At 41.2% G+C, this 26,261-nt stretch overlaps 1 protein-coding gene across 1 annotated transcript; it reads right to left on the reverse strand.

The window, feature by feature from the left end:
- Positions 1-1,547: 1,547 nt before the first annotated feature.
- On the reverse strand, positions 1,548-26,107 carry prpf38a (pre-mRNA processing factor 38A). The gene is made up of 10 exons (XM_072510885.1): positions 25,932-26,107; positions 21,499-21,658; positions 20,792-20,913; positions 20,041-20,126; positions 6,658-6,765; positions 5,484-5,596; positions 4,899-4,925; positions 4,712-4,809; positions 2,388-2,436; positions 1,548-2,310 (listed from the first exon to the last, which is right to left on the reverse strand). The coding sequence occupies exons 1-10, from the start codon at positions 26,059-26,061 to the stop codon at positions 2,268-2,270; spliced, it is 936 nt and encodes a 311-aa protein (XP_072366986.1). The 5' UTR covers positions 26,062-26,107; the 3' UTR covers positions 1,548-2,267.
- Between the last annotated feature and the right edge of the window lie 154 nt (positions 26,108-26,261).

Raw genomic sequence — 26,261 nt, forward strand, 5'->3', positions numbered from 1 at the left:
AGGTGGATTGGCCATGCTAAATTGCTCCTTAATTGGAGAAAAATAATTGGGTACTCTAAATTTTTTTCAAATGAAGCAGAACATGTCCAAATGCAGCAAGACCTGGACAATATCCAGGCTTGGGCTGACAAGTGGCAAGTTACATTTGCGCCACACAAGTGCCAGGCAATGACCATCTCCTATAAGAGGATCTAACCACTGCTCCTTGACAGTAAACGGCATTAACATCACTAATTCCCCACAATCAACATCCTGGGGTTTACCATTGATCAGAAACTGAACTGGGCTAGCCATATTAATAGTGGCTACCAGGGCAGGTCAAAGGCTAGGAATCCTACGATGAGTAACTCACCTCCTGACCCCCCCCCCCCCCCCCCTCAAAGCCTGTCCACCATGTACAAGGTACAAGTCAGGTGTGTGATGGAATATTGTTAATTTGCTTGGATGAATGCAGCTCCAACAACACTCCAGAAACTTGACACCCCACAAGGACAAAGCAGCCTGTTTGATTGCTTCCCTTTCCACATTCAAGCCCTCCACCAGCGACGAACCGTGGCAGCCTTGTGTACCATCTACACGATGCACTGCAGTAACTCACCAGGGTTCCTGAGACAGCACCTTCCAAACCCATGACCACTACCATCTAGAAGGACAAGAGCAGCAGAAAACTGGGAACCCCACCACCCTGACTTGGAAATATATCACTAATCCTTCACTGTCGCAGGGGCAACATCCTTGAATTCCCTCCCTAACTGCACAGCGGGTATACCTACACCTCAAGGACTGCAGTGGTTCAAGAAGGCAACTCACCACCTTCTGAAGGGCTACTAGGGATGGGCAATAAATGCTGGCCTAACCAGCGACGCCCACATCCTGTAAATGAATAATAAAAAAAAGAGCTGGGGAATTCTACCCAGGATCCAGGTCAAAATAGTTAAAGCATTATTTTAAAAATAACCTGGTCATGATTGTAATGGTGGCTGTGAGTTTGCTATGTGCAAAAGGGCTGCCATGTTTCCCACACTGTAACAATGACTAGACTTTAAAAGTACAGCACTGACTCAGTTGGATGCTCCACACTCATGCTGTATAAACAGAATAAAAGCATATTACTGTGGATGCTGGAATCGGAAACCAAAAGAGAAAATGCTGGAAAATCTCAGCAGGTCTGGTAGCATCTATAAGGAGAGAAAAGAGCTAAATTTTCGAATCCATGTGACCCTTTGTCAGCTTTGACAAAGGGCCATCTGGACTCGAAACATTAGCTCTTTTCTCTCCTTACAGATGCTGCCAGACCTGCTGAGATTTTCCAGCATTTTCTCTGTACAAACAGGAGTTCTTTTTTCTCAAATCTTTGATTTACCAAGCGGTAGAACACTGCTGGTAGATGCCTATTCTTCACTCTACACCTGACTGCTAGAGGGAGGCAATGTACTTCCAGTTTATAGATCTTGATAAAACTCTGGAAACCACAGCTGTTTTCTGTAGTAGGATAATGATGCCTAGCTCAGCGAGACAAAATAAAACACTGAGGAGGAATGAAACAATTCAAATTTGAATGAACTTTTATTGCTGGTTTGAGCAATTACTGCTCAATATATAAAGATGGTCTTTTGGACAGGTTTAATGTGTGAGCATGTACAAAAGGTTTTGACAGAAATGTTTCTAACATCCCAAAAGAAGTAAAGATTTTTTGTTTTCTTAACCTGCATTTTGCCAATGAGAAACAACCATAGTGTGTGTTTGGTCATGTAGTTTTCCCAATTGCTAATGTGCTTTAGTACAGAGTATATTTACAGCATTAACTTTTTTCCACAGTTCTTGTTCTTGAAAGTCTGAATCATTACATTTAATATTTGTGGAGTAAGAATGGAATATAACATATTTCAGGTGAACCTTTGTGTAACCATTGCTATATTAATCACTTTTAATAATCAAGTTTACCAAATATTATACTAAACAATGTACTTGCTCCATCTTTCACAATATGTCACCTAAATCATCACAAATAAAAACTGTACTTTAGCAAGCAGTCAACATATTCAAAAAAATAGCAGAAATGTCAATCTTCTGACCACTCTAAAAAGCTGTATAACAGCACGACCATAGTATTTTCATGTCAAATGGAATTGTTGCTAATAGCATCTTAAAATCAGAATAAACAAAAAGTACAAATATTGTCAACGTAAGATGAGGAAATTTCAGTTATATCTACAAATAGGTATTGTGACACACTAGAAATGTGTATTTGTGGTTGTATGCCACCTTCATTCATTTCCCCTTCGACTCTTCTTGTGACTCTTCTTCGATCTAAAAATGGAGTAAAAATTATTAGGAATAATGCATTCACTCTGTGTCAATTAGAAAAAAAAGTCTGAAACTAATACCTTTCAGGTGATTTAGAATGACTTCTATGTCTGTGGCTTCTGTGATGACCTATTTGAAAGATGTAATAATTATCAGTGACAGAAACATACATTAAATGGCAAAAGAGTCTCTATACAGTTCCCACCACAAAAATACATTTTGCCCCCCCTCCCCAAAAAAGATGGCTAATAATCTACAATATTAAGAAACATTGCCAAGGTCACCTCAGAGAGCAGTTAAGAGTCAAGCACATAGGTATGGAAATGGACTAATATAGTCCACAGGAAAGGCAGGTTTGTTACTCATAAATGACATTACTGAACCATATATACAGCCATCATCAGCTTGGTGCTATCAGCTTTTACCTGAAGCTTTTTTAAAACAATGCCATTCTCAAACTGCCAGGGTGGCATTTGAACCCATGTTCTCTAGACATGTGTCAAGAGCCGTTGACAGTTGCTGACCTGGAGCAATCACCACACTAGCATACACATATACAATCTGAGAAACCCTAAACGCAATCATGAGTAGTTAGGCTTATTTAGAGCATATGTGATCACCCCAGACACACAAACATCTGGAACACAGTGCTGTTAAGGGAGGGCATTCCAGTATTTTGACCCAGCAACTGTAAAGGAACGGCAACATATTTCTAAGTGAGGATGGTGATTGGCTTGGAGCAGAACTTCCAGGTCGTGGTGTTCCAATGTGCCCCCTGTCCTTGTCCTTTCAGATGGTAGCAATGATGAGTTTGGAATGTAGTGTCAAAGGAACGTTGGTGAGTTCCTGCAGTGCATCTTGTAGAGGATATACACTGCTGCCACTCTGCGTTGGTGGTGAACAGAGTGAATGTTCGTGGATGGGGTGCCAATCAAGTGGGCTGCTTTGTCCTGGATGGTGTTGAGCTTCTTGAAGCTGCACTCAACCAGGCAAGTGGAGAGTATTCCATCGCACTCTTGACTTGTGCCTTGTAGATGGAGGACAGACTTTGGGGAGTCAGGAGGTGCGATACTCGCCATAGAACTCCTAGTTTCTGATCTGCTCTTGTCGCCAGGGTATTTGTATGGCTAGTCTAGTTCAGTTTTTGGTCAATGGTCAAAGTAGGGGTTTCAGCGATAGTTCTGCCATTCAATGTAAAGGAGAGATGGTTAGATTCTCTCTTATTGGAGATGATCATTGCCTGGCAGTGGTGTGGTGTGAATGTTACTTGTCAGCCCAAGCCTGGATATTGTCCAAGTCTTGGTGCATTTGGACATGGACTGCCTCAGTACCCGAGGAGTACAAGGGTGTTGAACATGTTTGTGGAAATCTTGTGGAGATGCCGGCGTTGGACTGGGGTGAGCACAGTAAGAAGTCTTACAACACCAGGTTAAAGTCCAACAGGTTTGTTTCGATGTCACTAGCTTTCGGAGCGCTGCTCCTTCCTCAGGTGAATGAAGAGGTATGTTCCAGAAACACATATATAGACAAATTCAAAGATGCCAAACAATGCTTGGAATGCGACCATTGGCAGGTGATTAAATCTTTACAGATCCAGAGATGGGATCTCTGGATCTGTAAAGATTTAATCACCTGCCAATGGTCGCATTCCAAGCATTGTTTGGCATCTTTGAATTTGTCTATAATGTGTTTCTGGAACATACCTCGTCATTCACCTGAGGAAGGAGCAGCGCTCCGAAAGCTAGTGACATCGAAACAAACCTCATGTTTGTGGATGATTGCACAATGTTCAGCACTGTTGTACTCCTCAGGTACTGAGGCAGTCCATGTCCAAATGCACCAAGACTTGGACAATATCCACCCTGTCCTGAGCTAATGATGGAAGGAATATCATTAATGAAGCAGCTGAAGATGGTTGGCCCTGAGGAACTCCTCCAGGTGATATCCTGGACCGCAGATGATTAACCTCAAACAACCACAACCATCTTCCTTTGTGCTAGGTAAAACGCCAACCAATTGAGTTCCCCCCATGATTTCAGTTTTGCTAGGGATTTTTGATGCCACACTGGGTCAAATTCTGCCTTGATGTCAAGGGCAAACGCTTTCACCTCACCTTTTAGGTCTCAGTGGACCCAGTCAATTTTGGATTTCATTAACAAAGAACTCAACATAGACACCAGCCTACATTTCCATTAAATATTAACAAGAAACCAGTCAGTTACAACAAAGATAGTCTTAAAAGACAGCCCATCTTCTATCACAATAATTTAAGAGGGAAAATGTATGAAGACATTCTCTTACAGGCTTCACATTTGCCACCAAACATGAAGGTTGTGTACAAGCGTCCATTCCTAAAGTGAAAATGGCAAGCTGTTGAATTGAAAACAAGTAAAATAAATTATACCTGGAGATTTGGATCTTGATCTGTGACGGCGATCTCTAGATCGACTGCGATGACGCCTGGGACTTTTGCTGCGATGTCTTTCACGCCGTGGTGATGGGCTTCAGTAGAATAAAAACATCAAATAAGAAATAAAAATAATGGATGCATTCACTACCAATAAATGACAAGGAAATAAGAAGCGTTATACCTTCTTCTCTTGGGGGATCTGCTTCGTCTGTAAAATACAAGATTAAGAATTTGATGACTTTTGAATATTTCCTTTTGCATGATCTAAAGGAAAATTACCGTTACTACATTATGTATAATTTTAATTTGTACTGGTCTCTTTTTCCAAATTTATGATTTATTCTTATATCTGCATGCTTTAACTCTGCTGATAAATTCTAAACACCAATAAGACATCTAAAGAGAAAAGATTTACCACAACTTGCTAGCATAATTAAGCACTATCATAAATTCATTACTTAAAGAAAACTGATAAAGGACAAAAGAAAGTACTGTAAATCTGAAATAAAACATACTCAAGGGACAAGGTTTTATGGCCCCACCTGCCCAGCAGGATGTTACAGTCCCGCCAAAGTAAACGGCAATTTTAATGGCTCACTGCGTCCACCAGGGGGAGAGACGCGTTGTGGGGTTGTAAAATCCTGGCCCAGGTCTTGAAATATACCCAAAATGCTATATCTCATATGCTGATTGATTCAATGTGAATTTCCAGCATTTTGCATTTTATTCATTTATTAAAAAGTTAAGACTACAGCTACTTTCTTACCGCCTTGGTGTTTTGCTTCGACTTCTTCTGTATCGTGGAGATGGAGATCTTCGAGGTCGATCAAGGTCACGGTAGCCTCGTCGTGGAGGCTCTGGTGATGGAACTCTGTCACCCTAGAAATTAATAATAATGTACAGAAAATTAAGGCAGCAACTTAATATTTACACAATATATTTTGCTATTCATCTGTACCAATTACATACATACATGACCAGAATTAACTCTGGTCCCTGTAATCAGGTGAATGACATTGTTGAGATAAATCATATCAATTATGTAAACAAAAGTAGTGATAAATGTAACTGCTTACGAAAACTACTTTCACAAAGAAACTAAAATAAAAACTCAAGAAATGTTTTCTGCCGGGCAGAACGGGGATAGGATATCTGGTGGGACGAGGAGCGAAGGGAAGGAAGATTGAATGTTATTCAAAAAAAACTTTGTAAATATTGACAAACACTGGCAAAAAACATGTTGAAAACTGAAAAGGTCCAATTTTACAAAATCATCAGTTGGCACAACTATTAATTTTTTTCTTTAAAAAAAAGCAAATGTAGTTTTGCGATATGGAAGTATTAAGTTAGTTTTAAAGTTCAAAAGTATTTAAATGTATCAGTTCTACTTTTAAAAGAAACATGGATCACCAAAAATCATGCAGTTTAGTAACAATACATAATTTTTTTTAGCATTTCTAATGTGATGGATCATCTCTCAGGTATGCAGCTTGCATGCTGGAATGGACTAAAGTTTGATTAAAAGTTAGGTTAATGGGAGAGCCTTGTATGGGCCAAATAGTCTGTTCCTCAAAAATTACATTTCAGAAGTGCATCAAAGTACAATAAATACATCCCTATGGAAAACAGTTGAAGCAAATATTCTTTTTTAAAAAAAAGAATTTAGAGTATCCAATTTGTTCCAATTAAGGGGCAATTTACCATTGCCAATTCATCTACGCAACACATCTTTTTGGGTTGTGGGTGAGACCCAAGCAGACACTGGGAGAATGCACAAACTCCACACACGGACAGTGACCCGGGGCCAGGATCGAACCCGGATCCGCAACGCCGTGAAGCAGCAGTACTAACCACTGCACCACCGTACCGCCCCTGAAGCAAATTTTCACAATAACACAAATATATGATATTTCAAATACACCCATTAAGTGTATATAAACCTTATCATCATCGTCTTCATCATCGCTAGTGTCTACATCATCCATATCTTCCTCCAAAGCACTGACTCGTGTATCCAGCATCTCTGCTTCTTCCAACACATAGCGTTTCTAGATGATGAAAATAGCTTATTTCAAAGATTATTCATATCAATTATTACAAATAGTTCAAGCACAATGAAAGTTTATAGCTGCAAAATTCAGAACATAGAATTAAAAGGGTCACCCTTTTACATACAAAAACACCTCAAAAATGTATTTATGGTATCAAGATCACAACTCGAGCTATTGTTGCACATATGTAAACTACTGCTATTAAGTTTCTACTTGTAGAATCCCAAGTTGTGGATTTTTGGAAATTAAACTATCGTTAACTTACTCTGCCCCCACACTTTTCTTTCCCCCTTCCAAATACTGAAAGCCAGTTGCTTAATGAAATGGTACCAATGGTGAAGAGAGCCACATAGATTCCGTGCCCAAGTGACCATGCATTTGGGATTCCAGGAGAAAGCATGGTAAGCTATTTGATTGGATAAAATCACAAGCAATTTTGCCACCTGTCTCAATGCAGCCTCTTTAGCACAATCAAACATAAAATTGATCTTCAATTGTTCACAGGTTCAGATGGGGAGGAGGGGCTATATGCTGATGATTTTGATGTTTACTATCATTAGCAATTACTCTGAGAATGAATCAGTCAACGCCACCCCACAGCAAGACATGGAGAGCATCCAGGCTTGAGTTGACAAGTGCTAGGCAATGACCACTTCCGACACGAACAGGCCCCAACCACACGGGCACAATTGCCAAGTCCACCAATGCCTCTCCACCAGCTATAAAGGCTCATGCAAGGAATAATAATAATATTTATTGTCACAAGTAGGCTTACATTAACACAGCAATGACGTTACTGTGAAAAGCCCCTAGTCGCCACATTTCGGCACCTGTTCGGGTACACAGAGGGAGAATTCAGAATGTCCAAATTACCTAACAGCAAGTCTTTCGGGACTTGCGGGAGGAAACCAGAGCACCCGGAGGAAACCCACGCAGACACGGGAAGAACAGACACGTACAGACAGTGACCCAAGCCAGGAATCGAACCTGGGACCCTGGTGCTATGAAGCCATAGTGCTAACCACTATGCTACCGTGCTGCCCTGGATGCTTCTTCCATCCAGATAGCATTTGCTCTCTGAATAGAAGAAACACCCAGAACTGACATGAAACTTGATACTATTGTTATGGGCCAAGGTTTAGAGAACCCCAAAGTGTATCATGGAGTTCACCTGATCCACAACCTTTAATAGATTGTGGTATGGGGAGCACACAGCCCACTCCACAGGTGTGGTACAGCAGAAATCGAAAAGTATTGTTTAAAGCAAAACAATGTTTATTCTATGAACTCAAGTTAAACTTTTTAAAACATACAGTGAACATCTTAGCAACCATCAATTCAAATACAACCCCCAAAAAATACAACAACCCCCAAAAAATACAACACTTAAGTAATCCTTACTAACTTCCCAAATAACATCCAGAAGACAAAAGAAACACCTTTTAAACAGAAGCACATTAGGTTTACATTCACTACTGAGAACATTTATAATTCTGAATTCACCAAATGATCAAGAGATAGTCTTTTCATGGCAGAGAGATCAACAGTACACCTGCTCTGTCTGGCTTCAGCTCCAACACTGAAAACAAAACTAAAACACACCCTGCAGCAAACAGCCTAAAACGAAAGTAAAAAGCTGACAGACAACGCAGCTCCACCCATACTCTGACATCACTGATAAACATCCATTTCTTAAAGGTACATTTCTTAAACACCCATTTCTTAAAGGTACTTTCACATGACACCCCCCCCACCCAAGAAAAAAAAACTATCAACTTCAAGATGGTTTCATTTTTCACTATCGTTCAACAAATGCACAGTAAATATACTTTTTCGTTTCAAAAAACACACGCAAACAGGTATAATAATAGTCCTTTTTTTTTTTTCATTCTTCTTCCTCCAACTGAAACTGCTTTGTGGCTCTTTTTGGTTGGCTCTGAATATGGCAGTCAATATGGTCGCCGTCCTTAATTCTAATTACGTTTGCTCTAGAGTCGCCAGGTATCTTTCGTTATCGCCACAAAGTTCAAAACTGAATACTGATCAAAGACTCGATACACCAGTTAGTTAGTTCAAAGTCAATGCTTATTTATTTACACACACAATTAAATATACTTATGCACAAAACTCTACAGACTAAACTATCACTACTGCTACAGCCTATACTTTGCTTAGGGCGCCCAGTCAGTCAGAGGAACAATGGCCGTTGTTCGGTTCTGAGGCTGCTGGGGTCGAACTGGTAAAGGGGAACAGCTAATCGGGAAGTGGCCATCCCAGATGGCTACACTCCCTCCTTCTGATCCTCAACGCAAAGCGTGAAGGATCACATTACCGTGTCGTCTTCGTTCTCTGACCAAGCTGGGCACCCATTAGCACTTCATAGGCTCTACACTGCTCTGTCCTATGAATTGCAACTTTACCCAAGTTATTTTATATACATACATCATTAAAAAACTGGAACCTCTAACTATCCTAAATAAACTATCCTCACTTAAACAATCAAAAATAATCTATAACATTTTAAACTGTACAAATAGCAGCAACACAAGTCTCTCTGGCTTGGCAGTCAAGCACAGAGGTTTACATTTCTTTATTAAACGAACAAAACTCACACAAAAAACGGATGCACTTTAATTCACTTAAAGGGGTTGGGGGGGTTTGTTAGAGTCCGAAGATAGGGGATCTAAATGTGTATACCGGAGTGCGGTTGCGGGAGGCTCTCCTCCTCCATTTTCTGAGTCTAAGTGTCTGCACGACACTGCAGAGTATCGCCAGTATGAAGAGTGCTTCTACAATGCAAGATAGTGAATACCAGGTGATAAACTTGTCACACTATCTCGGGGTTAACTATCTCGGGGTGCAGTGTATGGCAGGAGTGGGGATCATTCACGGCCTGTGTGGTACGTGTCAGGGGGGTAGCATCCGCGCGCAACTGAAGGGATCCCGCTAAGATCCAGGTGAAAAACATGAAGGTTGTCTTCATCTTTCCTTCTGTCGGTCTTTTTCTTCCTCTGCAGTTCCTGAGGTTCCGGAGTTTTGTGGACACAAGCATAATATCTGTTATTATCTTGATTAAGATCTCATATGTCTGTCTGTCTGTCCTTTGTTGCCAATTACCCATTATGATTGGTCACCATCTGTGACTTCCTCATTTAAAAAAAACTTTTTAAAACCGAATATTTGGACAAGGCATCCGAGAAAAATACTGACACAGTGCGAGCCGTTTCGCAGCCTGTGCGATCTACCATCCTAGTGTTTGAGGATGTAAATAGCATACGGAAGCAACCCAAGGGTCGCCAGAAACAAACAAAAGAATTTCGAACTGAAAGTGCCATAATGGGGTGCGTATGGGCCGCGGCAGGCAAGAATGGGTGGAATCCCCGGATAGGACGGTGACCAGTGCTGTTTGTGCTCTACCCGAGCGTAGCGGACCGGGGGGGGGGGGGGGGTCCTCAGGCAGGGCGGGGACCAGTGCAGTTTCTCCACTGCCTGAGCGACCGTCAAGAACGGGTAAGAATGTGGTCTTCGTGGGGGGCTGTCTCTTATGATCGAATCAGAAGATTAGCTAGGAGTGGTATCTGCCGACAAACTAGTTCCTCTGAACGGTTGTCTGTCGACAAACTTGTTCCATTAACTGCCAGTGGGCGTCAAAAGAGTGGTGGCGTGGGGCCATGAAAAGTTTTAAATTCACAAACAACATTTAACACGCACATTAAACGAACAAACATACATTACAAACATGGTGCAGGTTCTGAGTGTCCCATCAGAAAGGACACCGTAAATCACATTTGGCTTGGGGTGTAACTAGCATATGGGGTCAGTGTAGTGTGACCGAAGAGAGGAAGGAGGAGTGAAACAAAAATGAAGTGGCATTGCTGAGGTGTCCCTGCCATGAGAAGTGGTGGGTAAGCGCTCACAGTTTGCATGGGGCAGCTGGGACCTTGCAGTTGCTGTGGGTGGTGTTCGGTTTCATATCTGGGGGCTAGTCTAGCTGGTGGTGGGGGTCTCCTGCAATCTCGGGCGAAGTGTCCTGACTGCCGACAGTTGTAACATGACCCCTGGGGCACGTAAGGTGGAGCAGGACTCTGGGGTATTGCTCCCTTGGGTATGGTTCCCTGGGTGTGGGGGGTTGGGGCTGTTTGTCCATCGCTGGTTCGGGGGGCATTTGTGGGCTGATTCCGTTGCTGTTTCAGGGGGGCTTGACATTCTCATGCGTATTGACCTAATTTGCCACAATTATAACACTCCGGGGATTTGGTTTGCTGTGGGCTGTTTCTTCCCTCATTTACCCATGCGGGGTCCTGGTGCGTCCTAACTGGATGCATGTCTGCCTGTTCTTCCTCTGGTTTTGCAAAGCGGTTTTGCCTTGGACGGATTGTTCCCAAGCGCAAGACAATCTTTTCAAACCCCATTTCTTGTTGTAGGCCTCGTTTGAGGTGTCGTAATTTGTGCAAGCTCTCTATCCTGCCTCTGTCGCATGAGAGACTAGGATTCGAGTCCATTTGGCCATATTATCCGCAGACAAATGGGCGCGGGCTAACTCGCCAAATACTGCTGTGAAATGTATCCACAAGTGTCCAGCAAACGCTGTGGGGTGCTCTGTTTTCTTTTGCCTACACTTGTTTAGACCTTCTACTGGATCTCCTCGGTTATAGCTGATCGCATCCAGGATCGCTGTGTGCATTTCTTGGAGTGTGCCTCCTCCTACATTCTGTGGGTCGGGAAGGGCTACCACGATTGAAGGGTCGAGGCTTAAAACTGTGAGCTTCACTTGCTCCTTTTCGTCCAGGCCCTACATGGTAGCCTGCTGTTTAACTCAAGTGAAAAACTGGTGGGAGCCTGATGTGGAAGGAACGGTGTAATTTTTCCACACGCATCCCGTAATTGGGTCACGGTTAACGGGGTTGTATATAGGAAATTACGTTTGCTCTAGCGTCGCCAGGTATCTTTCGATACCGCCACAAGGTTCAAAACCAAATACTGATCAAAGACTCGATACACCAGTTAGTTAGTTCAAAGTCAATGCTTATTTATTTACACACACAATTAAATATAGTTATGCACGAAACTCTACTGACTAAACTATCACTACTGCTAAAGCCTATACTTAGCTTTGGGCGCCCACTCAGTCAGAGGAACAATGGCCTTTGTTCGGTTCTGAGGCTGCTGGGGTCGAACTGGTAAAGGGGAACAGCCAAGGTAGTCTCTGTCTGGTAGCGTGCGTTGACCTCGGATTTACTTGCTTCTGGTGCAGTTGGTGGACAGGTCGCTCCTCGGTGAGAGCCGGGTCCAAGGGAACGATTCTCTCTTGGGGGGTCATTCTTATACCCAAAGGGGCTTCGCGCTCTTTTGAGCGGCCTTGAACTTGGCCCCAATCAATTGGGCCGTTTCTTGATCATTCCTATTTATTTCATCCAGTAAAGGGGTGGGTGCCCTGATGGTTGGGCGTGTCCTAGGTGGCCGTTGGCCTGCTTTGTTTCGGTCTCCTCTGGCGCCGGGGTGTCTGCCTTAGTATCGGGTACTCAAATGTTACTCTTTTGTTCCCGGAGATGGGCCATTAGCATGCTAATGGGCCGACAGTTTTGGTCTGGTCTGGGAGCTGCAGCTCCAATATACAGACAAGCTCTGAACCGGCTTGATTTCTCAGCAATGTCCATTTTCCCTGCAATCTTTGCAAAGTGTCCATTTTGTAATCGGGAAGTGGCCATCCCAGATTACTACAGCTTCCATTCATCACATGCATGGCAAAGCATCGGCTATCACGTTTACTCGTCCTGCCACATGTACTATTTTTAAATGAAATGGCTGTAACAATAAACTCCAGTGAAACAGCCTAGCATTGTTATTCCGGAATCTCTCCGTTGTCCACTGGAATTTGTTACGGTTCTTGAGCAAGTCCGTCAGTGGAGCACACTACTAAAATTCGGTACAAATTTCCGGTAAAATCCACTCATACCAAGAAATCGCATTATTTTCCGTTGTGTCGAGGGTATCGGAAACTCCCTCAAAACTTTTGTTTTCACATCCCGTGGGACCATTCGACCCTGCCCGATTGTATGGCCAAGGTAAGTGACTTGGGCCTTTCCAAATTCACTTTTGGCTAGGTTTATCACCAAACACGCCTCCTGAAGTCGATCGAATAACTCCATCAGATGTTTTAAATGTTCTGTCCATGCCTAGCTGAAAATTACCAGATCGTCAATGTATACCACATAATTGGGTAATCCTGAAACAACTTTGTTAGTTAACCGTTGAAATGTGGCTGGGGCCTTTTTCATGCCAAATGGTATAACTTTGAATTGGTATATACCATCTGGAGTCACAAAAGCTGAAATCTCCTTCGCCCTTTCAGATAAAGGTATCTGCCAGTAACCTTTAAGTAAATCCAGTTTGGAAATAAAAGCTGATTGTCCCACCTTCGCAATGCAATCCTCCAAACGTGGGATAGGATAAGAGTCCGTTCTTGTAACTGCATTAACCTTTCTAAAGTCCACACACAACCGTTGGGTACTGTCTGGTTTAGGTACCATCACTAGGAGTGAGCTCCATTGGCTGCAACCTACTTCAATTATGCCATTTTTAAGCATACTCTCAATCTCTTTGTTAACCTGTGCCAATTTTAACGGGTTAAGTCTGTATGGATGTTGTTTGATTGGAACAGCATTTCCCACATCTACATCATGTATAGCCATTTTAGTACTTCCCAATTTATCTCCACAAACTTGCCCATGTGATATCAATAACTCTTTCAGGTCAGTTTGTGTTTCCTCTGGAAGGTAACTTAACAATTTATCCCAATGTTTAAGAATATCCTCGTTTTCCAATTTAATTTGGGGTATGTCAAATTCAGTCATCTGGATTTGTTCGTCACTTTAAGTTAGAATCAAGTTAGAATCATTAAAACCTCCTCCTTTTTCTCTCCTTCCCTTTCAAAGTACCTTTTAAGCATATTCACATGACACACTCGGTGAGTCTTCCTTCTATCTGGTGTTTTTACCACATAATTCACCTCACTTAATTTCCTTTCAATTTGATGAGGTCCACAAAACCTAGCTTTTAAAGGCTCACCCACCACTGGTAACAACACTAAAACTTTATCTCCACAGGCAAAACTACGAACTTTGGATTGCTTGTCCGCGACCCGTTTCATCACATATTGTGCAACTTTCAAATGTTGTCTAGCCAATTCACCTACTCTATTTAATCGTTCCCTAAAATTTGACACGTAATCCAATAATGTAATTTCAGATTTCTCACTCACCAATTTTTCCTTAATCAATTTAAGTGGTCCTCTTACCCCATGACGAAAAATTAGTTCAAAAGGACTGAATTTGGTTGACTCATTAGGTGCATCCCTAATTGCAAACAGTACGAATGGACTTCCTTTATCCCAATCCTCTGGATAATCGTGACAATAAGCCCTCAACATTGTCTTTAATGTCTGATGCCACCTTTCTAACGCTCCCTGCGATTCTGGATGGTACGCATTTGATTTAAATTATTTTATTGCTAAGCTATCCATAACTTCTTTGAATAACCTCGAGGTAAAATTTGATCCTTGATCCGATTGTATTTCTGTGGGTAGTCCATGTCTAGTAAAGAATTTAAGTAACTCCTCCACAATCTTTTTAGCTGCAATATTACGTACTGGAATGGCCTCTGGAAACATCCATTATCGTCAAAAGATATTGATTCCCACTTTTTGTTTTAGGAAGCGGTCCTACGCAATCAATTAGGACCCTTGTAAAAGGTTCCTCAAATGCTGGAATGGGTATTAAGGGCGCTGGTTTTATCACTGCTTGAGGGTTCCCTATCACTTGACATGTGTGACACGATTGACAAAATTGAACTACATCTTTATGTAGTCCAGGCCTATAAAAATGTTTTTGTATTTTAGCTTGAGTTTTCCTTATTCTCAAATGACCTCCCACTGGTACCTCATGTGCAACTCGCAACACCTCCTTTCTATACCCTACCGGCAATACTACTTGATGAACTTTTGCCCACATTTCATCTGCCTGCATATGTAAAGGTCTCCATTTTCTCATCAAGACATCACTTTTATGGTAATAACACTCCGGTATACACACAGATTCCTTTCTGATACATCCGTTTCATTTCTATATCTTTCTGTTGTAACTCCGCCAATTTTCCTGAACTAAAAATATCTGCTTCATCCTCCACCTGTTCTTGTTCTTTTTCAACCATCTGATCAAAAATCGTTTCTGACAATTGCACTTCAGCTTTATCTTCACTCTCTGATTTCTCCTCGTCTTAACCTGTGACTTTGCGACCTTGTTACCATGTTAGACGTTTTAGTTGCTGTGAAATGAAGAGTCTAAAGTTCTTCTTCCTTTTCACCAAACACCATTTATTTCACTTCCACAGCCTCTGCACAAAGCTCTTAACAACACACCACCTGACAGAGGCCACCTGAAGCCCCTTTACATATCAGTGTCAATTAATGGACACTTAACATAAATGAGACAACTAATTGCAATGTCTCTTTCCCCATTACTTAACATACCACACAATCCGGAAAAATCCCAGGATATTCATTCTTCAACACTTCAGTTGTCTGATTTTCCACTGGCTTATCAACCACAGTGGCATCACTCCCACCTGCGATCCAGCTATATCATTACCCAAGATAAAATGTATTCCTGGACAAGATAGTTTCTCGATTACTCCTACTACCATTTCACCACTCTTCACTGGACTTTCCAACCTTTCCTTATATAATGGAACACTACTCCTCTCACCCTGAATTCCACATATGACCACCTTTTCTGGCAACATTCTTCCCAAACTACATAACTCCTCATCTCTTACCATTAAAGATTGACTAGCTCCCGTATCTCTTAAAATTGTGACTTCTTTACCTGCTCCTCCTGATACACGAGTAAACTTTACCCACACAAGTAAATTCTTTAAAGAGATCTGGCACCTTATTATCAATCGCCTCTTGATCAGGCTGTACAATCTTTTGCACCTCCTTCGCTTCACTTGGGCTTTCCTTTACCACTTTAACAAACCCCACTGTTTTATCCTGTTTTACTACATCAGCCTTCCCAGTGCTTTTCTTCAACCACCAACATGGCCTAGTTTATTACAGTGAAAACATTTGAAACTTTTCATGTCTCTTCCACCCTCCTGGATTTCTTTTTTTAATCTGAGTACACTCTCCTTATTATCTCCCATCAGATCACCTTTACTTTTACCACTTGAGTATTTCTCATGTCCCCAGTTTCTATCCCTCACAGGCTGAAACTGTTGTCGGAAACCAAGCTTTGATTTATGAACTAATTCATAATCATCTGCCATTTCTGCTGCTAACCTCGTAGTTTTAACCCTCTGCTCTTCCACATGAGTTCTCACTACATCAGGAATTGAATTTTTAAACTCCTCCAAAAGTATAATTTCTCTGAGAGCTTCATACATTTGGTCTATTTTCAAAGCCCTTATCCACCTATCAAAATTACTGTTTGATCCTTTCAAACTCCAAGTATGTTTGACCACACTCCTTAAATTTCTAAATCTTGGCTGTATGCTTCAGGCACTAGTTCATATGCACCCAAGATGGATTTTTTCACCTCCTCATATGTCCCAGGTATCTCCTCTGGTAGTGATGCAAACACTTCACTAGCCCTACCTATCAGCTTTGTTTGAATCAGTAATACCCACATGTCCTGTGGCCATTTCATTTGTTTAGCTACCTTCAAATTAAATGAAAAAGGCTTCCACATCCTTCTCATCAAACCTTGGCAATGCTTGGACATATTTAAATAGATCCCCACCAAGCCTTCGACTATGACGCTCTTTCTCACTATCCTCATCACTATCATCCAACTGTATGTTTCCCTTTACGTCTGCCAATTTTAACTGACTGTCATGTTTCATGGCCATTTTCCGAAGTTCAAACTCTCTATCTGTATCTTTTTCCCTGATCTGTATCTCCCTTTCTCCTTTCTTTCGATCTCTTTCCGCTCTCTCTCTTTCTTTTTCCTCTCTTTCGTATTCAAGCTGCTTTAATTCTTTCTCATGTTCCATTTGTTTAAGTTGTAACTGAATTTTTGCCATTTCCAATGAGTCAAACTGTATCTCAGGCAATTTTAAATGCTTAGCCACCGCCATAATTACCTCATCTTTTCGCATTTTGTCAGGTAATGTTAACTGCAATGTTTTTGCCAAATCTAACAGTCTGCTTTTAATCTCTGTCTGTAAGGTACTGCATGTGACCATCTCCACCCACAAAAACTTCAGAGCCTCTGAAAGAGCCACTGTCCACAGCACACTCCCTACTTAACTGAAATACCACACCTGAAAAGCAGCCACAATATGCTCACACCTCACCGTCTGTAGGTTCACAAAGCCAATCCAATAGATAGACTTTATCCCGGACGAGCCCCCAATTTGTTGTGGGCCAGGGTTTAGAGAACCCTAAAGTGTATCATGGAGTTCACCTGACCCACAACTTTTAATAGATTGTGGTATGGGGTGCACACGGCCCACTCTACAGGTGTGGTACAGCAGAAATCGAAAAGTATTATTTAAAGCAAAATAATGTTTATTCTATGAACTCAAGTTAAACTTTTAAAAACATACAGTGAACATCTTAGCAAACATCAATTCAAATACAACCCAAAGAATACAACACTAAGTAATCCTTAATAACTTCCCAAACAACATCCAGAAGACAAAAGAAACAACTTTTAACAGAAGCACATTAGGTTTACATTCACTACTGAGAACATTTATAATTCTGAATTCACCAAATGATCAAGAGATAGTCTTTTCATGGCAGAGAGATCAACAGTACACACGCTCTGTCTGGCTTCAGCTCCAACACTGAAAACAAAACTAAAACACACCCTGCAGCAAACTGCCTAAAACGAAAGTAAAAATCTGACAAGACAGCCCAGCTCCACCCACACTCTGACATTACTAATAAACACCCATTTCTTAAAGGTACATTTCTTAAACACCCATTTCTTAAAGGTACTCTCACATGACACTATACAGAACAAAGCAATTGTTTGGCTGACTCCCCTACTACTGATCTCAATAGCTATCCCTTCATCACCAGTGTGTGCACTATCCCTGCAGTATTAACCAGATGCACTGTAGCAACCTATCAAGGTTACCAGCCTCGGGTTACTGTCTGCGGTTTGTGCGTTCTCCCAGTGTCTGCATGGATTTCCTCCGGGTGCTCCGGTTTTCTCCCACAGTCCAAAGATGTGCGGATTAGGTGGATTGCCCCCAGTATCCAGGGAAGTGCAGGTTAGGTTGTGGGGTTACAGGGATGATGGGGGAGTGGATATGGGTAGTGTTCATTCGAAGGATCGGTGCAGACTTGGTGGGCCGAATGGCCTTCTTCTGCAATGTAGGGATTCTATGATTACCCTGATAGCACTTGCTAGCCCTGTGATCTCTACCATGGAGGAAAACAGCAGCAATACAATGGGAACACCATCAACCCCAAGCTTCCTTCCAAATCACACATCAATCTGACTTGGTTTCTTGTTATCATGGATAAAATCTTAGATTTTCCTAATCGCATCACCACAAGAATGTGGTGATTAGAGAAGGCCTACTACCATTTCGGTTTAACTAGGGATGGGCTGCATTGCTCATATCCAAAGAACACCTTTTTAAAAAAAAAAAGTGGACGTTCAACCCAGGGGTTTCCCAGTTAGCATGTCGGTGGCCATGTTGGTTTGAAGTTACCATGTAGTTATGCTGCTTGAATACAAACACAGTCAAATGAAAGAGAGCTCAAATATGCAGTTATTTATCCTGCACCTTCTCATTCTTCTTAACCATTGTAATGTGTAGAAGTTAGTTTTCTAACTAACATAAAAGCATTGCACATAACTGGCTCAACTGTGCCAGGCAACTTCCCTATTCTGAACAGGAAGTGAACTCAAGTCTCTTATACAAACATGAGCTGTCAGAGCCTTTTTCCATTTAAAAATGTATCCTTCAGAGTGTTGACAAGTTACTCACCTACAGTAACAGATATGGTCATAATGTAGCAAGTAAACAAAACAAATCTTGTACATGGGGCTCAAACAAATTTAACAAGGAGACACGAGAACGATCAATATTTTAAAGATCTGTTGCACTATTTTAGAAGATCATGAGATTTTATGTAAAATTTTTCAGGTAAATCATGTAGTCCGTGGATCTTTACAGAAAGGAGAAAGGAATTGAAAGTGATGCTTTCAACCTCCAGTAGTTCTACAAACTGTGGTAAATATACCAGCTCATCATTAAAATTATATGTCCTGTCACCTGTCGGTTTAAAATTCTGTTGTCAGCAATATCCATAAGGTTTAAGCATTAAGTGTTCCCACATCTAGAGATAGATTTGATGACTTGCCCATTAAGGTGACAGTTTTTGATGCTGCAGTTTCAGTTTTAATGTCTTCTTTATATCAATGAGGTACCTTTCAGGTTCTTGGGCTCACTCAATTGACAATCATCATTTCCAGGCCCCAGGTTTCTCCCTCAGAGAAATCTTTGAGGCGTCAGTAACAATCCCTGATGTTGATTTCAGACATACGATCATCACTGAAGTAGCTTCCCCGCCTCAAGTCGTCCTTTCCCTTATACTGCCTCTTTGACTGATTAAACCCCCTCAGCACCCTCCATTCTTGCTCCATTTGAAGACTGTCCTTGGTCTTGACTGTTCAGGTGTTGAACCACAGGAAATCATATCCTAGTAGTGATCATGTTACTCGTGCATGATGTCTGTAACTGTCTAATTTGAAGAGTTAAGATTTATGTTAAAGGAATACTGTATGTACTACAAAGCAAAACAAACTTTTCCTTCAATATATTTTAAAATTAAGTGGCATTAACCATACAAGAAAAGTAAACCACATTTTACTGCAAGACACAATTTAACATATACAATTCTCTGACCCCCCCCCCCCCCCCCCCCCCCCAAAATCGTTCTCTTCAGCTTTAAAGTGCTGACCCTTTGGTGCATATGGTTCCATGGGCACCATCAGCCCTCATGCTTTATCATAGTAGCCAACCTTTACGCACAAGCATGCACTGCGAATGTTGGCACACTATTGAAACATGTGGGGTGGAGGTGGGTGTAGGGAGGCAGTGGTGCATTGTAGTCGAGTCCATTCCCATTCTCACCTGACACTTTTCAATAAAAGTAGGTGGGGTAGGAGGTCAATCTTTTCACTTTCCTAATGGTTAGGTACAATTAATTGGAGAGAATAGAACATACATATTTCATATTATAATTTGTACCTGAAGTCGGGGCAAGATAATATCACAAACCCGCTCTTCATGGAGTAACTCATCCATAAATTCATCGACATGAATAAGTTCAAATTCTTGAGGGGAAAAAACATGATAATGTGAAACAAAAATAATACAAAACCTGAAGTTTCATTTTAATTTATAAATTATTCACACATAAAAGTAGTGAGCACTCATGAGTTCCATTTAAGAATTGATGATAATAATCTTTATTAGTGTCACAAGTAGGTTTACATTAACACTGCAATGAAGTTACTGTGAAAATCCACTAACTTGGAAGAAAATTAAGACTGAAAAAACTAGAATTAAAACTAGATCCTAAAGTGTTTGAGGCAATTTCATACCTTTTTTTCTACCTGTAATCAAGTAAAAGAAAAATAATTTCTCAGTAGACTGGTTTAATACAAGCAGATCAAGCATGATTCAAATCACCGGATTTCGGAACTGGTTTAGCTACATCCATCAAGGACATTGCAATAACTTTCAAGGATTTAACAGTCAAAAATGAAAGTTTGTTACTGAGGATGAATACTTGTGAGTGAATGGAGATTAGGAATTGATGTGATACAAAGCTATTGTGAATAAAGCAATATATCATTGTAATCTAATTTCCAATATCATTAGAGATCAAAGTACATTTGCTCCAAACAAGAAATCTTTCTCAGTTTCACGCCACAAGGCACTCAATTCTGGAAAACAATGAGGTCTTATTTTTGCTCATAACTGGAACAATCTTTACCTCCATCTCTCTTCTGCCTCTTCACTTTCCGATAATCGTTATAGAGTGGTTCCAGATATTTATAACAATCAATGGCCGAGCCTGTCAGTCGCATGTACAATGCACCCAGCAGTCGAACATACCTGGGATGAAAACCAATGAAAATGCACTTAAGATTCAGTTTAAGAAATTCTTCATTTACAAAGTTTGATAACATTCGATACCAAAGAACTTAGCTGTGAGTTAAGAAAACATGCACAGAAAAAAGATTTGATAAAATATTATATGCAAGGCACCAGAGGCGTTATAGGGCAAGTAATATCAATGCTCATTAATTCACCTCTTTCCATAACAAAGACTATCAAATTTTATTTCCTTCAGTTTCATCATATTTGGAATGAGGGGACAGGACTACACCACCTCCACTTCTGAATATTCATGTTGAAGAACAGATAGCTTCACTCAGATTGATGTTCTTCATGGTTATGTTAAGACAGGTGAGTCAACCAAGAACTGCATGGCAGCAAAGCATGACTTGGTTCTCAGAGTCCCCATATGCACATTTTCCATCAGGGAACATCAAACAGCAAAAAGAACCAGGAACTGTTGCGCATTGTTTATAGCTCAGCATATTCATCATCATCACCTCTATTTGGACCATAACCGGACAATGAACATTGAAATTTAAAAGTTTATGAGCGATTTGATAATAAATAAATTTTACATACTTAAAATCTTCATTCTTTATAAATTCAACAATGATATCCTTTTCGGGTTGAATTTGAAGCATCTTAAGGGTCAGACAAAGGAATGGTGAAGGCTTAATATTGCCACCATAGACACCACCAATATATTTCAGTTCCATGGCTTTGTCCACCACCAATTCCGCTAAGAAGCAAAGAAGAAATTAATTTGTTACAACATTTCTATAGCATAGGACAACTTCTCAATATCTGACTCAATCTGCTGTTACACCTAAAAAGTGAAGTTATTTAGAAACATTTTGCACTAGATTTATACAGATTGTCATAAGGAAAGTGCATGAGCTAACAATGAAAATACAGCTGAGTGAATAATTAAAGTTTGCTCTGAACTGGAGTATAACACAATATATATGTAAAACTGACTCATTAACAAACAACCATTCAGCTCTCCATCCTTGCAACTACCACCCCATCTCCAACCTCCCTTTCTTTAGAGTCCTTGAATGTGCTGTCACCGCTTACGCCTACGTATCTTTCCCAGACCTCAAAGGGATTTTTCACCCACCTCTTCTCTTTCAAAATCTGAAACTTCTCCTCTGGAAAGTAGTGACAAAAACTTGATAAGTGCAGGCAAATGCAACTGAATGAGGCTAGTCAGTCTATTGAAAGTTCCCTTCTTTGGTGTGCCATTGCAGTGTGAGGAACATATAGTAGTTTTGATTTTGTACTTGCATCTGTCCATTAAATAGCATCTATTTCTTCACAGTGCAAAGACAATCATCATCCTTTCCTTGCAATTCGAGGTTCTACTAGTTTAGAATTGAAAAGATGTCTGCAAGGTAAGACATAGTTAGCATCCAACTTTCATCACCAAACAAATCAGCCAGAGGGGACAATTTCTCAAGAAAGAAAGTGTGAATTTTGTATCTCAGTTCGTAAGCTCTGCCAAGCACCCAATCCCTTGACAGCCAACATACCTCTGTGTGAACAATAAGTGTGTGTGCTCGGCCCCCATATTGGAAAACAGAACTTCAAAAAGCCTGATGTTTAGTACTCTGCGTTTAATTAATTTAAGACTTTCACAATTCCTTTCAATGCCACTTCAAGTTCAGATGGAATTCATTTCAATGCCAATGCCTCACATTGAATAAAACCTTTAAGTCGAGCAGAGGAAGTGAAAACTTACAAAATAGTACACTGTGCTAGCTTTTGAACAGCAGAACTCAGACTTTTTGGAGAATTCGGAAAGATTTGGTTGGCTGGTGGCCAATGAATTGGCAAAAGGTTGTGTTTGATTCAGCGACGGGCGGCGATTGAATCCTGCCCGAGTGGGATTGTTTTCAGAAAACCAAGGAAAGGAAAGTCGGGTCCTGGATGCTCGGAGAAGAAGCTGTGAGTCTCTGCAGAAAAGCTGCTGTATTTCTGAACCTACAGAGAATCTGGATGAATCTACATGAAAACTATTACATACTGAAAGCAGAAACCTCCAGCTGAGCTTAAATTGAAGGAAGTGTGCAAGAAGACAACCATCTAAAAAAAAGACTTTTATCCTATTACTTTCCTCATTATTTTTACACCCCTCTTTTCCCCTAGTGTTTGTCAGTTGTGCGCATGTGCAGTGGGGAAAGTTAAAGAGGAGGGTTAGGAATTAGATAATAGTTAACCAGTTGTAGTTGCTGCATATTTAATTATTGTTATTGATTTTAAAAAGTGTTTAAATTTACAAACCTGGTAACTGTAGTTAATGGGTAGCCTTAGACTTAGGGTGTCTTTCAGAATTATTTACTAATTTAAATTGTGTAGCGACTCCGGGCCAAGTGGGGCTGGAATTGACCACACACTAGCTCAGGGGGTCGTAACAAAGCTGACCTCTCATCTTAGACCGTGCGAGCCATGTCTAATGCTGCAGGGAGAATTATCTCTATGCAACAGTGTGGGGCATTTTCTCTGTAGCTACAAGGTAAGCTACCATGTAAGAAGCTAATGGTGCTTTGTCAATCAGTGTTACATTTCTGCTGAGCACTTCAGCTGATGATTTCAGTTCTCGCTTCATCCTTTGAAAAAAAATCAGGTTTTTTTCAAGCTCCCCATGCCTTTAGGTCTTCAGATGCCTTTAGTTTTGAGGGTTTAAAACTCTGATTCGGTAGTACTTCCCTGCATATAACACACTTGCGCTTTGCATCCTGATTTGTGTTGGCACAATTAACAACAAAGCCTGCTGCCGAATTAAGTTTCTTCTTTGTAGGCTGTTCACTGGAGGCCCTGGAGCTCTGTACACTAATGGAGACTAGCACTGCTCTGTCCTGCCATGGACCCTCCAGAACAGCTCTCTCCTGCAGATTCCAATGTGAGATCCTGGCCAAGAGGTACACACTGTCTATTTGTGTCTCTGGCCATCTCTTTCTTGTAACAAAATGATCCATGTTCACAGTCTTCTTGCCTAGCTCGAAAATGAAAGAAGCTCGCCTCCAGGTGATTTTGGGTTAAAAGCATGTACGTACAGGGCACTTGGCACCAAGTGTATATGTAGTGTGCACTCACCTGCTCACTGTTGCCTCTTATCCTCTTATGGTTGGAAGATTGCATGGTTGATTATGCAGTACTTCTCATTTTAAATGCCTTACCGGCTGATGGGCACAGCGAGAAGCAATTCTTCTTTTGGAAACACCGTGACCCTTAGCTCAGCCACCCTTCTGACACCCGCCCTGTCCTAAATCATATTGAGTGACATTCACCAAACCAGCCCCCCACCCCACCGGCTCCCAATCGAGCAATACCAACTTTCAAATACACTTCAATTTTTTTCAGATCCCTCATTGGCCTATCTTTGTAATCTCCTTCAGCCCTACACCACTCTGCAACAAGAGAGAAATAGTAAGACAGAGGAAGGACCTAACTGCCATCAGATTGGGGAGGGTGGTGAACATGAGGAAACATGCAGAAAGTGGGTACTTGAGTGGAAGAACCGCAGGAAAGTCTTGATGTCTATATACATATGGTGCACTGCTGAGCAAATAGTTAATGTGTAGACTAAAGAAATAATGTTGCACAAGAGCAAGTGGCAGACATAGGTGAAAAAACAGCCGTGTCTACAATCATGACTAGCTTTCCTGAATACACTACTGGCTTAAGAAAAGTAAATGAATATAATGGGAAAGATTATGGAAATAGAAAGTGAATATTGAGTTCCAATGATGTCTGGAAAACTTAAAATAGGTGTTTGAGGAATTAGGCATCCAAGTTAATATGCAAGGTAGCAATCTCAGGATAATTCCTGTGTCACATGCCAAGTCATTCAGAGAGAAGCAACAACAGCGTGAATGTACCTGGTGCCCTTAACATAGAAAACGTCCCACTGCGATAGGGAACCATGGCAAGGAAAATCTAGAAATGGGGCAGAGAAGGTTGGATGGAGAGATGTGTTTTGAGAAAATCTTGAAGGAGAGACAAAGCATGAACTGGACTGAAGTGACTAAATACCACCATCAATAATGGAACAAAGACATTTGTACAAGGTCTAAAATTAAAGGTGCAAAGGTTTTTAAGGAATAGGTTATTTTCTTTTTCCCCTAATTTCTTACCCCTAACACTGGTCAGTCCTGCACTACTGTCTTTTTATAGTTTCTTCTGCTCGTGAAACTTAGTTATGAGATACACCACTTGCTCCATTCCCTCAACTTGTTTATTCAACTCCTTTTACTAATCCTGTATTGATTGACCTTCAAGGCCCCCTTGTGTCAGTCACAATCTCTTTCAAAACTGCTGTCATCAACCCGCTCAAACAAAATTCAAATTTAGACCCATCTGTGCTCACTAATTATGTCATTTTCCTGCGCAAAATGTATTAACTCACAAAACGTAATTAAATTACATCATCCAAATATTCACCCATTCTGCTAGCTTATCTGTCTCCTTTTCTATTATTGCCAAAACATTTCCATTCGTGCTGTCAACTTTATTTTGACATCCGGGTGTATTAAAAGAACAAAATCTCACTCTAAATATAACATCTCGCTGTCTTCACACTCAAGTTTAAATTGTGTTTCAAAAATCCAAAAAACAGCTGAAAAACAATGAACGATAACACTGCTACTCACAAACCAGAACAGGTTCAGGGTTTCTCCTGGAATATAAAAAGCCATCACTGGAACAGAGTGCAACAAAAACAGAAAATGCTGGAAAATCCCAGGTCTGTCTTAGTCTGACGGAACAGTCATCCAGACTCGAAACGTTAGCTCCCTTCTCTCCACAGATGCTGCCAGACTTGCTGAGGCTTTCCAGCATTTTTTGTGTTTGTTTCAGATTCTAGCATCCGCAGTAATTTGCTTTTATCTTATTGCAACCGAGTGGCTGCTCCAGTCCACAACCGACCAGTTACTGTCCGAGCAAGAGACCCGGGCCTTAACCGCAATCACATCCTGAAGCTCAGTGTTTGATCCTCCAGCCCCATTGCCTACCTGTCAGCCCGAAACATTCCTCCTTCCAGTATTTGGACTCGTAGATGCGAGTGCGGATGATTTTCTCGATCAAATACTGCGGGTTGGTCCCATGGATGCTATGAGCATCTTTCACCGTACGGTTCGCCATTGCAATCCCAGCAGGCAAGGCAACAAATTAGTCACTGTTAATGGAGCAGCACCTGACCCCCCCCCACACACCATGGCAGGGCAGACATCCCGGTCATAGCTCCCCCTGTGGCCAGGCAGACCTCCTGCTCACAGCTCACCCTGTGGCCGGGCAGACCTGCCGCTCAGGGCGCCCCCCTGTGGCTGGGCAGATATCACGTT

Source organism: Scyliorhinus torazame, chromosome 7 (assembly GCF_047496885.1).
Source record: "Scyliorhinus torazame isolate Kashiwa2021f chromosome 7, sScyTor2.1, whole genome shotgun sequence".
NCBI lineage: Eukaryota > Metazoa > Chordata > Chondrichthyes > Carcharhiniformes > Scyliorhinidae > Scyliorhinus > Scyliorhinus torazame.

Excerpts from the sequence above, each read along its gene's own strand:
- prpf38a (XM_072510885.1), bottom strand. The coding sequence starts at position 26,061 with ATGGCGAACCGTACGGTGAAAGATGCTCATAGCATCCATGGGACCAAC. Across the intron at positions 4,926-5,483 it reads CGAAGCAAAACACCAAGGCG|ACGAAGCAGATCCCCCAAGA; the intron begins GTAAGAAAGTAG and ends TGTATTTTACAG. Across the intron at positions 2,311-2,387 it reads CATTCTAAATCACCTGAAAG|ATCGAAGAAGAGTCACAAGA; the intron begins GTATTAGTTTCA and ends CTCCATTTTTAG.